The sequence below is a fragment of the Hevea brasiliensis genome, unplaced genomic scaffold, assembly GCF_030052815.1.
Source record: "Hevea brasiliensis isolate MT/VB/25A 57/8 unplaced genomic scaffold, ASM3005281v1 Scaf143, whole genome shotgun sequence".
Lineage (NCBI taxonomy): Eukaryota > Viridiplantae > Streptophyta > Magnoliopsida > Malpighiales > Euphorbiaceae > Hevea > Hevea brasiliensis.
In genome coordinates this window covers 112132-129116 of record NW_026614634.1, presented here as the reverse complement: position 1 = coordinate 129116, position 16985 = coordinate 112132, and the positions used below count along the sequence as shown (strand labels likewise).

The window sequence follows — 16985 nt, the reverse complement described above, 5'->3', positions numbered from 1 at the left end:
GGGAGAGAGAGAAATAATAGGGGAAAGAGAGAAAAACTAATTGAATAGAGAGAGGATGGTGGAGAGAAACAATAAGAGTGAGAGTCCAGTTAAAAGTTTTTCTCACTTCTTGGACCATTGAAATCAATGAGACTAATGACAAATTGAATTTAGATTTTAATGGAGGAACCTTAATTCAATTTTGATTGAATTAAATTACAGGGTTAAATAATTTATTTTAAAATAGAGAGGCTAGATATTAAATAATACTATTTGTCTATTTTTATTTATTATTGAAAGTTTTTACATGATAATTTAAAATGTAATTAAATCATTAAAATTATAATAAATTTTTTTATAATTTAACTAAATTATTTTTTATCTCACCTAATTGAGAGATAGAGAAGCAAGTTATAAAATGAATTACAGAAAATTATAGAAATCATTATTATAATTAGTAGAAATATAAGTAAAATTGGTAAAAAAAATTAATTAATGCGCCTTAATTTTTTCAAAGTGACAAATAAAAGTATATATGGAGGTAATAATAAATAACTAATAATAACTAAATAATAAATTATCCCAAAATTAATCATCCATCAATGAGCTTGGCTTAGTAATTAAAGCTTTATTCAGTAACAACTTTTAATATAGTGTTTAATATTTTGATCAGAATCAAAATATTTTTTCTCTTATTTATATGCTTAGTAGTATAGTATTTATATTATTATAGTTCATGAAAAGTTATCCCTCCAAACTTTTAGAGGTTGAAAAAGTATTTTGATTAAAATCAATAAAATTATATCACTATTTTTATATTTAATAACTAATTCAATAATTATTTTTTACAAAACACTTTTAAACAATTATATAAATAGTTAATTATTAATATTTAATGTTTAACGGCTAACAACAAATAAAGTAGTCGATAACTACTAAAACAATTATAACTGTGCTGATGAACAACAAAGCCTAAAATTATTTTCAAGGTGTGAGTCTCAAGTTTCGAAAGTCAAAGCCCGAAAAGAAAACGACAACGTAGTCAACTAGGTTGCATGGCCGGCTGCCTTCTTAAAATTTCTAGAACATAAGCCAGTCCAATCCAATGAATATCTCCGAATCTTCATAGATGAATACTAGCTGGGAAGCTAAACCCAAGAACTGAATTAAAAAAAGAAAGCACCCACCTTATATAAGTTGATTGTAAAGGCAATGATTGGTGGCATATGAAGATGGCAATTGTACTATCATTTAAGCTGTTAGTATTGCTTCTTGTGCTTACAACATATCTATTTGCTGTTGCATATCCTGGGGGATTGAGATTGAGTGCCATTAAACGACCTGTGCTTCAAAAATCCTCCATAGAAATCCCACCAGAATATGAAACACATTATTATTCACAGACACTTGATCATTTCAACTATTATCCAGAGAGTTATGCAACCTTCCAACAGAGATATATCTTGAATTTCAAGTACTGGGGTGGAGCAAACACTAGCTCGCCTATCTTTGTTTATGCAGGTGAAGAGGGTGATATAACAGGCGATGTTTTGTATGTTAATTTCATTGCTGATCTTGCTGCTCGTTTCAAAGGTTTGCTTTTATTTATAGAGGTAAGTGTTCCTTCACTATCGTATGAATACCCCTCACTGCACCATGAGCCCTACTACTAAGGTACTAGAGTTCATCTGTATATAAGTTTTTCAAGTAGGGTTGCAGAGGAGATTGTTCAATGCATTCAGTGCATCAGAAAATAGTGCAAAATTATTTTCTAATGCAGGGAGTGTACTGAATAATTTTCCAATTTTGAAAATGTATATGCAAACCATAGACAAGTTGAGCAATTAACTTCTTAATTTGGAGATGGATAATGATCAAATGCATTTTAATTACAGCATCGTTATTATGGAGAATCATTTCCATTTGGATTGAAAAATCACACATTCCAAAATGCAAGTATCAGTGGCTACTTAAGCTCGGAGCAGGCTTTAGCCGATTATGCTCAAGTGATTACAGATGTTAAGAAAAACCTATCAGCAGAGAATTGCCCAGTTATTGCAGTTGGAGCTTCATACGGTGGAAGTAAGTAAATTACATAAATGAAACTGCTATTAGGAATGACATCTAAGCCTGAAACTCCAAGAATTTATTCTGATCTTTTACTGCTAAAATTAATCAGTGCTCGCATCATGGTTTCGTCTAAAATACCCTCACATAATAATTGGTGCTTTGGCATCATCTGCTCCAATACTCTACTTTGAGGATATCACGCCACAAGATGGATACCATGCTGTTGTATCCAAGGACTTCAAAGTAAGAAATTAATCAAATAAAGCTCGTTCTTCGATTAGATAGATTGATGTTTTAATGCTAATTAAATATTGGTTTCTGCAGAATACCAGTGAGAGTTGCTACAACACCATTAAAAAATCCTGGTCTGAAATCGATAGAGTTGCAGCTGAGCCTAATGGTCTTCTAACCCTTGGAAAAACCTTCAATGTTTGCAGGTATAACCAAGACTTGGATGTATAGCGTACGTAGAATTTTTTTTTCTTGACTTTTCTGATTTGATCTCTCCATCTTTTCTTTCTAAGGCCTCTAAACTCATCACAAGAACTCAAGGACCGCTTGGAGTACATTTACATGGTCTCAGCTCAGTATGACAATCCTCCAGATTATTATGTGGAAAATTTGTGTAAAGCCATTGATGCAGTACCACAAGGGACTGATATTCTTGGCCGACTTGCTGCTGGTCTCAATTCTTTTCATGGAGGTTTCTGCCTTTTTGTATTTGATGATTCTGACCAAGTTGGATATGGTTCATGGTCATGGCAGGTATAGATAAATGTTTTTATTCTATTTATGGGTATGGTCATTTACTCATTTACGCTTCATGCTTTCCTGGGTATATAAATACCAAAGTATTTTTGCCACCCACTGCGACGCAAATTTGCATCTCTAATTTTACAGCATTTAGTAACAAAAGTAGCGACGCTTTGTTGTGCCTCGATAAATATTTGGAGAGGCTAATTAGTGTCCTTAAACCCAGCTCATTGCCATAGCGAGATATCAGCATGTTTTCTTGTATTTGTATTATATGAGTATTATCATCTTTCTCATTTCCTTTTTTTTCCCCTCTTAATCACCATATAATTTTGATAATCTTTCAGACATGCACTGAGTTGGTAATACCAATGGGGGTTGATAATAATGATACAATGTTCCAAATATCACCCTTTGATCTGAAAAACTACACGAAATCATGCCAAGAAACTTTTGGTATCAGACCAAGGCCTAATTGGGTTCCTATACAATTTGGTGGCCGTGTAAGCTCCTCAATTATTAAATCTTCATCCTTTATTCTTCCTATCTTGTGCAGAAAATTGGATTTCTAGCAATTTGGAAATTGACTTGCTCGGAAAATTTTATATTCTAATCTTCAGGATATAAAATCTGTACTTGGAAATTTTGCGAGCAACATCATTTTCTCCAATGGACTGCGTGATCCATGGAGCTCTGGAGGGTAAAAGAGAACCTCAAGAACTTTTGATTTCTGAACTTATTTTCTACCAATAATGTTATTTACATTTTCAATAGCAATCATTTATTAATTTTTTCTAATTTCTTGATTTGTAGAATTTTAGAGGACATATCCGACAGTGTTGTTGCTATACATACAGATGAAGGTATATATAGGACACTTTCTTTGTTTATTAGGATTCGAACTCGAGACTTTACGGTCTTGTAAACTACTCATCAAGTTGGTTGAATTATTGTGCATGTATATGCTTAGCTAATTAGGTTTTGAATTGGGACTTGTTATTGGTGATTAGGTGCTCACTGCTTGGATGTATTAAGTCCTAATGCAACAAGTGATCCTGCCTGGCTGGTTGCACAGAGAGACAAAGAGATCAAAATTATTGCATTTTGGCTGGCAGAGTACTATGCCAAACTTTCTAGCAAGATTGGCGACAGAACTGGCTAAAAGACTTCATTTTTCTTCTGGTTGAAAGAGTCTAATTTTGGTTATCCTTGGAGGAACCACTATTATGCTTGAGCTAAAATATTGAAAATATGTAACAATATAAATTATCGAATTGGCAATAAATATTCCTCGTTTGTGCAATTGAAAGAAAAAAAGAAATATCCATTTTCAGTCAAGACTTAATTATTGGATTTTCATTAAGTATTTTCTTCGAAGAAAATTTGCCCAACTATAATTGAGTATTTTCCTTGTAATGCAGGGGACCAGGCTAAGAAAGTATGGATAAAATCTTTGATTTTCTAGGGAAATATGAATGAAATCTTTGATTTTATAGGAAAATATATATATGGATTAAAAAAAGGAAAGAATATGGAAGATTAGGAATTCATTATGTAAACAATATGGGAAAGAGTTGATTTTTAAAGAAAGTGATTAACTTATATAATGCTGAGAAGTCTTGCATGAAAAGCTTAAATTATATCCATTTAGATAGGTATTTATATTTAATAGTTATAATTTAATTTTGTCAAAATTAAAGATCCCTCTATTCAATTAAAAATAATTTGCCATTAGTGAATTATTCTTGAATTTTTGGAATAACTTGTGGGCAAGAATTTGTGAGACTTCATTGTTGTTAAGAAATTTTTTGATTGGATGATTGATAATAATGAGACAAAAATGGGGAAGAGGAAAGATATTTATGGGAAAGAGAGAAACATAGGAAAGAGAGATGGGGAGAGAGAACAGTAAGAGAGAAAGTAATAGGGGAAAGAGAGAGAAACAACAGGGAGAGAATGGGAGAAAGAAATTGAGAAACAATAGGAGAGAGAGAGTATAATTATGGCTTTTAAATGATTGACTCCATCCACTGCCTTTTAAATGGTCCACACAATCCTTCAATGATTAAGGCTTTCCCTTTTGGCCTTTCAGCTTTCTAACAGCTTTCAGTTATGGCTTTGGCCATTCATCTCCTCTTTCTTGTGCTCCATTTTTTTACCATTACTCTTATCTCACACATTCAATTCATTTCCCGAATCTTTATATAGCATGCCAATCCTAGAGTTATACAATCTGCTTTGTGATCTGAAAATATCAAAACACCTGTTTAATCCTAATCACTCTATACTTTGCTGCCATTTGCCACTTTTGCAGACAGAAATTTAGGAAGATTTTAAGCTTGCACCGAGGCTTGCAGTGCAGAGATCAATCAAAATTGACATAGCAAACTTTGGATTTGGGGGTATTCTGAGCAAGTGCTGGGGCATTTGTCGGAGACTTCACATACTCTCTTAACATCGGCTCACTGTGTTATTACACCAGACATATTAATTTTGCTTGGGCATTTGCTTGTATAAAACCTGTGATGAAGGCTAGAAAAATGAGAAGTATGAAACTGCTGCTTGAGATAATCTGCACACTTCTCTTTAATGAATACATGAAACAGGAAAACAAACAAGGCCAACCGATGCCAAAACTCGCCTTCTGCTGGTGTTATATATAGAATTCTCCAAGCAAACATACCTCTGCAACTGATTTATCTACTTCTAGTTATAAAACATATTTTTAAGCTTGTGGTTTAATCTAAATTTTTTGGCTTATATTTGAAGCATTACATGGGCTTAATTGGCTCTTTTTTACATATGCAATTTTTTTCTGTGGAAGGGGAGTGAAAGCTGACTATTGATGTCTACAGAGTGTAAATTTGCATCTCAAAGAGACTTCTTTCTGCACTCCAAAATGGCTTGCTGGAAATTAAGAACTTGAACATTATAATTGCATAGATATTCTGACATTTAGTGAGGATTTTATGGTAGTGGATATCTATATTACTAATAAAATGGATTTCAAACAAGGTTACTGTACCCTCTTTTGCAGTAATTAATCAAGATTCTTGCTTCATGCTATAATCAATTTCAATTTTTGGGCTCTTATCTAAAGATGTTAGGATAAGCAATTTAGAATCAGTGTAGTAAACTGTCATAATAATATGTAAGGATATCTTTCAAGGAATAGCTACTTGCCAAAGAAAACTTCAATTTCTGCCAAGTTTTTCTACACATAATTATACTGTGCGTTTTAATGAATGGAAATTGACTGCACTGGGTCCAGTCCTTGAGCAATGAGCACCACCATAATACTCTTTATCAGTTTCAAAAACTTCAAAGAAACCCAAACCCACAAATACTCTCTCCACTATTTTTTAAGCTCAACTCACATGGTAAATCTATAGTGCATTGAAGGGAAGTTGTTTCAGTTAATGGCAGGTATGGCATTATCTGTGTATGGATGTTAGAGGAAAGCCTCATTGACGTATCTTTTGATACGTTCTTGTATGGTCTAACAATATATTTTAGTTGTAAGAACAACTTTTTCAAACAGCTTTACTAACATCTAAAATGTGTTTTTCTAAATAAACAGACAGACTCTTCAACTAATTTGTAATTATGCATTGCCTTTTTGAGGGTTCCTGCAACTCTGAGAGTACTTCATGATTTATAACAGTAGTCAGATACAATTTCTGCAATAATTTATCTGGCATTTTCATTTTGTTTCTTATTATTATTACCAAATTATGAATCTCCTGCAATCTTTTAATTAAAGTGATGGCCTTTTTCTGTTTTCTGCTGCTATGCTATTACCTGAATTCTCATAACAATGGAGAAGAGGATAGAACAATTATTAGTAATGAGTGGCTGTTGGAAAATTATATTCACCACTCGTGTGTTTCTTTATAAAACAGAATACAATTGAGGATTGCTAATTACAGTGGTTTTTATGTCATTAGGAAGTGACTTGTAAATTAATCATTAATGCTTTGGGAGACTGCCTGCTGAAGACATTTGAAAGTCTTCTGATAATTCAAGAAACCCATAAACCAGAAATCAAACTCATCCACAGTAACTATTTCCATATACTTTTGGGATGGGTTCTTCATGTTCTCACTCTTTTTAACTCTTTTAACCTTTGTAAGTGGGATCAAAACCTGCACAAAACAAAATGGCATCTGTTTGGTATTTACAATGTTGTGAGCAGACAGAGAGATTGGATTTTTATTTTCTTTTTGAGTTACCTTGTAATTGATTCTGATTGATTTGTCATTTGGAGAAGAGAATTTGATTGATCTCTCACTGCAGAAGGCAACCTTGTAAGTGGAGATAAACAAGAGGCCTGCAATGGGACCTGCTGTGGTTGAAAGGTAGCACTGGGAAACCTTTAGCAATTTCTCTTCTTCTTCAACTCCAAACAGCTGCTTGAAAATTTTCTCCATACCACCAACTTGAAGAATTTTAGCCCCTAAGCTGAACTTTCCTTTCACAGTTTCACAGATATTTGAGCCCAATCTCACTGCAGTTTCAAAGTAATCAAAGTTAGAATTTAGATCTTATTCATTTTTTATTTTCTCAACATTTGTGAGGGAAAATTAGTTACCATGCTCTCGAACACCTTTTGCAAAATTGTCAGCTTTCTTCCCTAATTTGTTCATTCTCTTGAACACTGAATCTACTTTACCTGCAACACAAATAATAAGCCATTCCCATTACTAAAACACCACCAGATCGGCCTGCAACTAGCTTAGTTACATGGCACCAAGCTAGGAAAACCTCTGTTGTGTAAAAAAAAAAAAAAGGGAAGTATAAGGAGACAGACAGAGAGTTATTACTATGCTTGAATGTGGAATAGCAATTTGAAGAAGATGATGGATGGTATTGTGTTGCAGGGTCAGCTAAAAATCCTCTTGCTGGCCTTCCATGTGTGTATAATTCTGAGTTGATTGGAATTCCAATAACTTGATTCTGAGATGGGTTCTTCATGCCGATGGAAGATTTCCCACTTCAGAGACAAATTGGAAGAGAAGACTGCTACGCCAGATCAATTGTTTAAACTGTGAAGTATTTATAGGAAAAAGTTTATGGGAGGTAAATCTTTAACCTTTTTATGGCATGAGTCATGTAAGGCTCATCAATGACAGTAAGGGCAAGACAAAGGACATTTAAAAATAAGAAAAATTAACCGAAAAGCTTTAGCTCAGTGGTGCTACAGTTGTATCCAAAACTGTGAAATCTTAAGTTTGAGTCTCAGTTAAAGCCAAAAAAATAAATAAGAAAAATGAGAAGATGGAAAGCTCTAGTTGCTTTAGAAAAGTTGTTGTACAAAGGTTCAAGCTTCCATTTAAGAAATTCTACAAGTACAAGAAAAAAGGAAAAGGGTTAGGCGTTCAAACACAGTTAGTTTTTGTATCCCAAGTAGCTGGAACAAATTTCAATCATTCATTATTAACAAGCACCATGGCTGTTTGGCATTTATGCTTTTGAGTTGGCATTTTAGCTTTATGATGCCTAAGCAAGCAAAAGAAACATGAAAAAGTATTTACAAAACAAATGCATTTTTACATATATTGCAGAATGAGTTATGTGACACATAGACTTGGTTAAGAAATCTCTTCAATTAAATTTCTCCCTCTTTCTTTATTTCATAATGAGAAGGACATATCTGAAGATACTTACTAATCACTCATTCCAACTAATCACTCATTCTAACTGTTCATGTAATCATCTGGATTACTACAATTCTTTTGGCACTTAATTTTGTTCTTTTGGGTTCCATTGCAGATGTGGGAATTAAAGGGCTGCAAGCAGTAGCAGACCAGTAGACCTTGCATGCATGGTTATAAAAAATACCTCATCTCTGCAATAAACCAAGGATGTTGAATAGTGAAGTTGTTATCTTAATTAGAAATCAATGCCAATTAACATCTTTTAGAAGGCATTAAATAGTGGGTTTCAATCACATTACATATAAATTAAGCTTTATCATTCCAAATTTCAGTCACAGCTTTGATACATAAATCCCATTATACAAGGTAAAGAACGGTAGTGTTTCTCAGTTTCATTGATCTTTGACACCAATCTCACTGCAGTTTCAAAATGAAGAAATTAAGCAAGTTCAGCCTTGAAAAAGAAATTCAAAGATTGAACAATTTCATATTCAGCTGAGGAGTCTTAATCTTCATTTTGAAGTATAAAGGCACAGACCATAGACTCATAAAGACATTTTTTCAATGTAAAGATAATGAGAAGGTGGTAAGTTCGGTTGCTTCCTTTACTCAGATTCTCTGAAACATACTTGTCTGGCTCTTTTTGTTGTGCAAGACTTGATCAGGGTAGGTACATTTAATGGAATTTAATAAAAGACATGCAAACATAAAGGTGGGGACAATTTCTTGAAAATTTAATGGAAAATGACTCAATACTTCAAATAGGATTGTGTAGAGTATAGATCAAATTCAAAGAATGCATTAATTCAGTGGAGGAAATTTTTCAAGATTCTGTGAAGGAGATAAAGAATTCGGTTAGCTGGGACAACTTTCCAATCATGGAAAATGGAAATGCAATCCTAGCAAGCATTGTGTGAACTTGTCACTTATCCTGCACTGAATCTGCCACACTGTAGGCATTTATGCTTTTGGGTTGGCATATTAGCTTTTTGATGCCATCCCTTCTTTTTTTCAAATATGAGCAAAGAACAGCCAAAGAAAAAAAAATATTGGTAAATCCCATGACCTGCAACAAAAAGGGGGCTACTGCACACTTCACTTGACACAAGTAATTAAGTAATTAACAACGGCTTGAGTTATTTCATTAAAAAAAAAAAAAAACAATGGCTTGAGCTTGGGATTCTAGACTATCTTCTGACATCTGAATCTACAGCACTAGAAAATTTCCACAGGATATCTGATTCAATTATTTTGTTAAGCCCCAGAATTCTGATGGCTTAACCAAGGTGTTTGGACAGTGAGAAAAGAATGGGAAAATGAGGAGAGGTGAGAAAGAAAGGAGAGAAAAGAGAAGAAATAGCTGAGAAGAGGAAAAAGAGGGAGAGAATCACTCACCCACCTCTTGCAACACCCCAAACATATCATGCAAACCACCTTCAGCCCACAGCAAACCTAACTGTAACTCCCAGATGAGTCATTATACGCGCACCCGCAAGCATAACCTAGGCAAAACTTTGACAGCAATTCATAAGAGAAACAAAATAATTGCTAGGCGAAGCACAATATGTGCCAACATATGCTATCCAAAATAGTAAAAAGTATATATGGGTTCTTTACTATTTTGGCCATTAAAAGTAAAATACCATTAACTGACTATTATTGAGACTAAGCTTTGTTATGTAAAACCAAAAAAGGTAACTAAATTGCTGTTCTAACCATAAATGCTGCCATATTTCCACAGCTGCTGCCTATAAAAATGATGGAGTTTCCCTCCCTATGGGCTTATTTGATATTGCTACCAGAATAAACAAATGACATCAGACAACTTTTGCTTGTAACTATGCAGTCTTATTCAGGCTAAAATTGAGAAGCCACTAAACCAACAGTAACACAAGCAACTAGTCTTCTGTTTTTGTACATTTTACGGCTAAACCATGCATATCACCTATGAGCAGTTGTGGGTGGCATTGGATATGTCATAGGAACCATGCTCATTGGTGCACCAGGTACCACTCCTGATACTGTTCCTGGTACTGGGGCTCTAACGCCATAAGCCATGGGTGTGGGGGCAGAAAGATTAACAGGGGTACCAACCGCTGAAACAAGGGGCCCTCCTATTGGTTGCCCTATGGTTGGAGGACCATACACACCGACTCCTGGGGGTCCAGCAGGATGTTGAGGTGGTTGTTTGGCCGCTTTACCAGCAGACCCTCCTGCAGCAGAACCATTTGTTTGACCAGTTATTGGTCCTTGTGGCGCTGAAATGTCTCCATTGCCCACACTGGTGATGTCATGTATGCTGGATCGCCTCCTATCCTTATTCATTGAGTTCAAGCAGATGAAATACTTTTGCGCAGGGCTAGCCACTTGTGTAGGTGTTCTTGTCACAACAAAGTTTCTTGAAATACTTCGCCAATCACCTTTCCCATACTTGTCCAAACCAAGAAGAAATAACCTGTAATCAAAGGATATAGAAATTACTTGTGTATCCCAGTATGCTAACTTAGAGATTCACCAGACTTTAGCCATTGCAAAATAATATTCATAATGCAACAAGAGAAACACCCCCCTCCCCCCAAATAAATAATAATAATAATCCTTCAATAAAATATTAACCATTTTAGTCCAAAAATACAACTCCTCAACAAAAGAAACCAATATTTTTCTCGAGCCAATACACACATGTGCTTTTCACGAACTAAATATGCAAGTTATACTTGAGAGAGAGAGAATATATGCAAGGTCAAGCTTTGTGAATCAGAAAACACAAAGCTTCCCATGTCAAGTCCCAGGTCCCAACCAAAAAGTGCAAGTTAGACAGGTACACAGAAGAGTCCATGTACACAATTATAAACCTTTTGATACAACTAGATTGGGTAACTCCAATTAGTTAAGAGGTGTATTCTATCACTTGAAAGAAAAGAAAAGAAACAAACAAGTAAATAAAATTTAAGCAGTATTGTGTATGCATAAGATGGCATTTGTCAATCTCATAGAAAAAATAGCACTATTGCAATAAAATGATTTGATGGGGGGTACACAATACATTAAATTCACTACAATTGAAAAGCAAACTAAAAAGAAAATTGTTTTACAGGCTCAAAACAAATAGAGCAACAAATTGATACATACAGAAGATAGGACAAACACAACCAACAAAGGGATCTGGAAATATTTGTCAATGAAGGTATGAAGACCATAGAAAAATCATTATTGAGACTAGAGAAGAATTAAAATATTGTTACCATACCGAGAACAAAGGAGACTGGAAGTACTAAACCAGATGAGGACTTTAATGTCTTATATTAGGAAATAAGAATAAAATCAATAAATATTAACAGCTTGAGTACACCAAATCTTCACATAAGCTGATGTGCTTTCTTTACAAACTAAGCATGTTTATCTTAGGCAAGCCTCATCTTGACAAAGCAATGAAGCAAATTTTGCACAACAAATGATCAATTTGTTAGTTCATACTTCAGAACATCCATTAAAATTCCATATATTTGTGTGATGTTCAAAATGTACATGGGAAAATGATGGTGCTTTTGGTACACATTATTTTCTCAGGTTGGTAAAATATTTCCATTTAGTACTTAAAAACAGACAAGGAAATGCTATTCAGTTTTGAAGTTGGTTTCAAACCATGGCAGCCAACACTACTCACATAAATCCCTAATGTTGTGCATAACCTAAACTAAGTAAACAGTTATCTACAATCTTTCCATCGAGGCAGGTTCTTATTGACTTTTAGACATATGCCTTCCCAGATTTCCTACCACATTTTATTGCCTCTCAAAATCTGTTTTCACAAAGATCAATATAAATTTTGTACTCTACTTCATGAAGACTAAAACAGAACACATAATTAATCCATTGCCACACAACAATGCAGACACAAGTTTTAGAACCGCATAATAATGAGATATCAAGCACTTGCCCTACAGTAGTTTCCTAAATAAGTCTAAATGTATCATTGCTAAATGTTTATCCAACATGCCCAAATTTGATGTCTTGATTTTTATGTTAACTTTTACCTAAAATGTGCTCAAAATTAGCAGTACAAGTTAGTATACAGTGGCTAAGTGCCCATTCTATGATTTCCAGACGTCAAATCTACAAACATTTGAAAACACTTGGACACTTGAAAATTGAAACTGGTTAACAGGAAAATTAAAGTTGTTGAAATTGTGCACTAATCCTCCATAACTAAACAGATACAAGAATGAGTTCATTACGTTGTTGACCCCAGGAGGCAAGATCTCACAAATAGAAACAAAATCTCTTGCACAGCCTGTTTGCAAGGAGCTCCTAAGGTGAAAAGCTTATGATGTGGGACCAAGTAAACACCCCCTCCCTCTTCCCTCTCTCTCTTCCAAAAATAAATAAATAAATATAAATAAACAATAGAATATATTATAGGCATCTGGATAGTTGTGTGCCACACATATTAATAATACAAAATTCCTATTGAACATAGAATAAATAAAGGCCATACATACAAATTGTCCATGCACGTTAAAGAAGATACCATTTTTATTTTCACATTAATGTCATAAAAATATTGCTTTCAATAAGTCACAAAAGAGGCCTGGATCACTGGCAAAACATAGATTCAATTTAGCATTGTGACAGAAAAAAGAGAAAAGAAAACTATTAGTCCCACTAAAGCCTTTTAGGAATCTCAACTAGCAAATACCTGAGTGTAACCATTAAATGTGTAAATATGCAAAGAAATTTCATCAACCAAACTCTCTTATTCACTTATTGTTCACAAGACTTCCTTACACATTCGCAAAAACAATTGGAATTTGGACCCAGAAAATACGGAAAAGTAAAAGCTCTCATTAGTAAGGAAATATTGCAAAAATCTATACATACAGGCTTGTCATTGGCAACTTCAATGAAAACAGAGGCTCCTTGCCAAAGACAACAGGAAAAGAAAACTGAGAAATTTCAGTTGAAATCAATGACTAAAAGCAATAAACAAAACAAGTGGTGCCTTGAAATGCTAGTCAATACAAGAAAGAAACCTGTTAACCAACCCACTAATGAATAACATAGAAATGGATTTTAGAATATAATTAGGACCAAAGCCAAGTAGACTTGGCTTACAAATAGCCACAATACGAGCAGGTCAAATTGAATGAAACACCACCCATTTGTCAGAAAATACAACCTAACAGTTGATTAAAATCTTACCACATCCACGAGTATTGACAATCAAAATCCATAAAGTAACAGAAAAAAACTCATATGTAAGGAATTTTATGGCTTTTCATGTTTAAGAATGCCACAACTTAATTAATTCAACAATTCTCAGACTACAGATTAGTTTTGCATATCCACAATAAAAGTTAGCATCACAAAGATTAAAAGTACAGTTTTTCAACAGGATCACCCAATTTCATTAATTAGATGACCTCAGAGTTGTCTCCTGGGTGATTAATATCATTCTGTCAGTAATTCACATTTCTGTTCCCCTCCATTTCTTGTTTCGAACTATTGATTATATTTGTTTACAACAAACAATTCTGGTTAAGATTTTCTTAAGCTGTTAGTTAGCATGCCTAAATCAAATCATCAATGCATAAAACCTGGCCAACTAGTGTTTTCTCATTTTTAATGTGAGGGAGAAATTGAAATGTTGATATAATCTCAAGAAAAATTAACATGAAAAGAAACTACAAAAACCATTCAAGGATTAGGACCTCCTTTTTCTCTTAATTTTTAATAGGGCAAAGGATCACAACACGTTAAGCACAGAAGAAATGAAATTTTTTCTGGAAATGAAATTTTTTCTTTCTCAAAAGAATTCAAGGGCAAAAGGATGGACAAGTAATAAGCAATCTGTCATGCTGTTGAAACCACCACCTTTATTCGTCTGCATGCCAGCCTTTCAAAACTTCCCAATTGACTACTTGGCCTTTCAGCACATTTGGCAACAAATATACAGTAACGTATAAAGTAAGCCAATGGAAAATCATATGTTGCTGAAGTTCATCAAATAATAGTCACCCACCCAGCAAACTTGCTTCGAAAAAAGTAGTTTTAATAAAAACTAACAGTTGAAGCAAGGCTAAAGATTCCAAATGAATTAATAGGAGAAGATTCTACACAAAAAGATATAGCTAACCTCAAAAGCAAGTAATTGAAGACAAAAACAAAAGAAACACTAATCAATAGAGTATTAAACAAGAAAAACAATCATTAGCAAAGAGCAATTATGAAAAGTTGTATATAACTTTGCAGGTGTACCAAAGAACTAAATAAATCAGTAACAATAAATTTACCTGTGCTCATCCTCAGTCCAAGCAATTCCTTTACGACGTTCTTGATCTGACCGAGACGCCTTATTTCCATGAGCAGACTCACTGTTATGATGTCCCAAGTGGCCACCCTTCTTACTAGTTCCTTCATCGCCAGCATGGCTCACTGAACCCTCTGAAGAAGAGTAGTTAGGCAGAGGCACACAGCCAGCTTCTATCTGATTCAAATCTTCAACCAGAAGTTCATAGTGAAGTTTAATCTCTTCTTGAGTTTTCCCAGGTACATCAGCTGCAATTTTCTCCCAACGATCTGGAGCATCCTCAGGATATGTTGCAAGAGCATTCTCAAATGCCTTATCCTGCTCTCTGGTCCACAAAGAGCTACAGCCCACTTCATCCACAGTCATCTAGACTTGTTTGAATCCCCAATCCGGAATACACTCACAACACAAGGAAAGAAATCTACCCAAGGTGCTTTAGAAGGTAGGCTAACCTATAAGCCAATCTCAAAAGCAGGGATTTTCTAGAACAGTTCTTGAAACTTAGATCTGAATTATTTCTATAATTGGTATCACCAACAACTGGATAGATGGTAGACTAAAATTATGGGAAATCAGGATGTGTCAGGAGATAGAGGTAAGGAAGAATAGATACAGAGGAACCCCTAAAAAGGCCAAGAGTGCTGAACCAGAGATCACCTCCAATAAAAATCACAAAACCCCAGCAGAGTATGTGAAGAATTCAATGGTGATTTGCTCCACAATTCAAAAAATTGGACGCTTGTGAATTGCTGACCTATTGTTGAATGAAAAGCAACAAAGTTCAGTTAGACCATGAGAAATATCTGAAAACCATTAAATCAAGGATGCAATAAATTGCAGTTTAAACCGAATAAAAAACTGCATATACAGAAATTAATGTGACGGTGAATTGAATAGTGAATGGTAATTAGGGTTTTAGATAGTGAGATATGAAAGAGACAATTAAGAAACCAAACAAAGAAGAAAAACCCAGAAACCTACAATGAATAATAGGAGTGCAAAAAATGTAATTTCTAAATCCAACAAAACCCAGTTAACCGTATGCCCTACTTGATAAGAACAGTTTTAACAGAACAGGCCCACAAAACTTCATCATAAAATTATGCTCAAATTTTTACAGCATAGGCTCTAGCTTCACATTCTTTGTTTTCTTCTGCCAATGTAAACAGACTCTAACATTACATTGATTATATTAATAGAATTGCTGCAAGAAGAAAATGAAAAGAAGAGGGAGCTAATGCATCTCACTTGGGAATCAAATTCATATCAAAAATAAAAACTGATTAAAACCAAAGCTCTAAAATTTTTGCCCAATTCAAAACCGCATGCATAAACCTTTTTGGAATCCAATCATATCTCCTTTTTCTACTTTTCCAGTCAATGAAATCCAGAAAGTACAAAAATTACCAACTAATACCTCTACCCACTAGACGATTCTTGAATTTTGCATACAGAAAACCATTAATTGAAAACAGACAAGAATTAATCCAAGATTTTTCTGTTCTTTATCATACAAGAAAATTTTCTTGAATCCACATTCCTAACGCTTTTACCGTTCAGTCCCTGTAAATGTGAAAAATGCGCCATCGATATTTTGACACTTTAACCAACACTCAAAAACTTCACTTTCAGAACTAGTATTACTAGTGACACAGTCTATCCAAAAAGTAAAGTGAAAAGAACATAACCTTACAGTGCAAACCTTCCCACCAAGTACCACCTTCATTTCATTCTCACCGTTAATTTTTGTTTTTTAAAAAAAAAAAAAAAAAAACTATTTAAAGCCTAATTAAAACTAATAGCATTGAATTATTTTATACATTGAAACCAAACTCAGATGTCAAGTAACCTTTGGATGGATTGAGGAAATGGAAGGAAAGGAAAATATTTTTCTGAAGTTTCTGATTTGGATATTAAATAAATGAAATAAATAAAAAAATTAAAAAAAAAAGAAAGAGAAATTTTAATTTAAAATATATTTATTTAAGTTAATAAAAATAAAAAAATAATTGTTAAAATATTTATATATCCTTTTATAATTATTTTTTTATATTTTGATAATTTATTTCAATAATATAAAATAAATTAAAATTTTTTTTATTTTTTATTTTTCATTTCTCCCAATTTTTTCTGTTAAGTTAAAACCAATAAAATAGAATTTAGGTCCCTAATAAGAACAAAAATTGGGAGTATCCAGAAACCAGAAAAATCCAAAA

General features: G+C 33.8%; 3 protein-coding genes across 8 annotated transcripts; 1 reads left to right on the top strand and 2 right to left on the bottom strand.

Annotated features, from left to right (window-relative positions):
* The first annotated feature begins 1211 nt into the window (after positions 1–1211).
* Positions 1212–3964, top strand: LOC110673339 (uncharacterized). The gene is made up of 9 exons (XM_021836446.2): positions 1212–1592; positions 1875–2061; positions 2159–2292; positions 2374–2486; positions 2574–2814; positions 3150–3305; positions 3423–3502; positions 3616–3665; positions 3813–3964. Exons 1-9 carry the CDS (start codon positions 1212–1214, stop codon positions 3962–3964), a joined length of 1494 nt encoding a protein of 497 aa, XP_021692138.2.
* Positions 3965–6746: 2782 nt separating this feature from the next.
* Positions 6747–8145, bottom strand: LOC131176503 (GEM-like protein 4). The gene is made up of 4 exons (XM_058141544.1): positions 7626–8145; positions 7394–7474; positions 7035–7309; positions 6747–6947 (listed from the first exon to the last, which is right to left on the bottom strand). Exons 1-4 carry the CDS (start codon positions 7774–7776, stop codon positions 6765–6767), a joined length of 690 nt encoding a protein of 229 aa, XP_057997527.1. The 5' UTR covers positions 7777–8145; the 3' UTR covers positions 6747–6764.
* Positions 8146–9987: 1842 nt separating this feature from the next.
* On the bottom strand, positions 9988–16324 carry LOC110673317 (transcription factor SRM1). Of its 6 annotated transcripts, none has more exons than XM_021836417.2 (3): positions 16187–16324; positions 14753–15523; positions 9988–10914 (listed from the first exon to the last, which is right to left on the bottom strand). In XM_021836417.2, exons 2-3 carry the CDS (start codon positions 15133–15135, stop codon positions 10401–10403), a joined length of 897 nt encoding a protein of 298 aa, XP_021692109.2. In that variant the 5' UTR covers positions 15136–15523; positions 16187–16324; the 3' UTR covers positions 9988–10400. The 6 variants fall into 6 exon arrangements, with proteins under 6 accessions (XP_021692109.2, XP_021692111.2, XP_057997532.1 ...); XM_021836419.2 differs by having other exon boundaries at positions 16177–16293; XM_058141549.1 differs by lacking the exon at positions 16187–16324 and adding an exon at positions 16018–16123.
* Between the last annotated feature and the right edge of the window lie 661 nt (positions 16325–16985).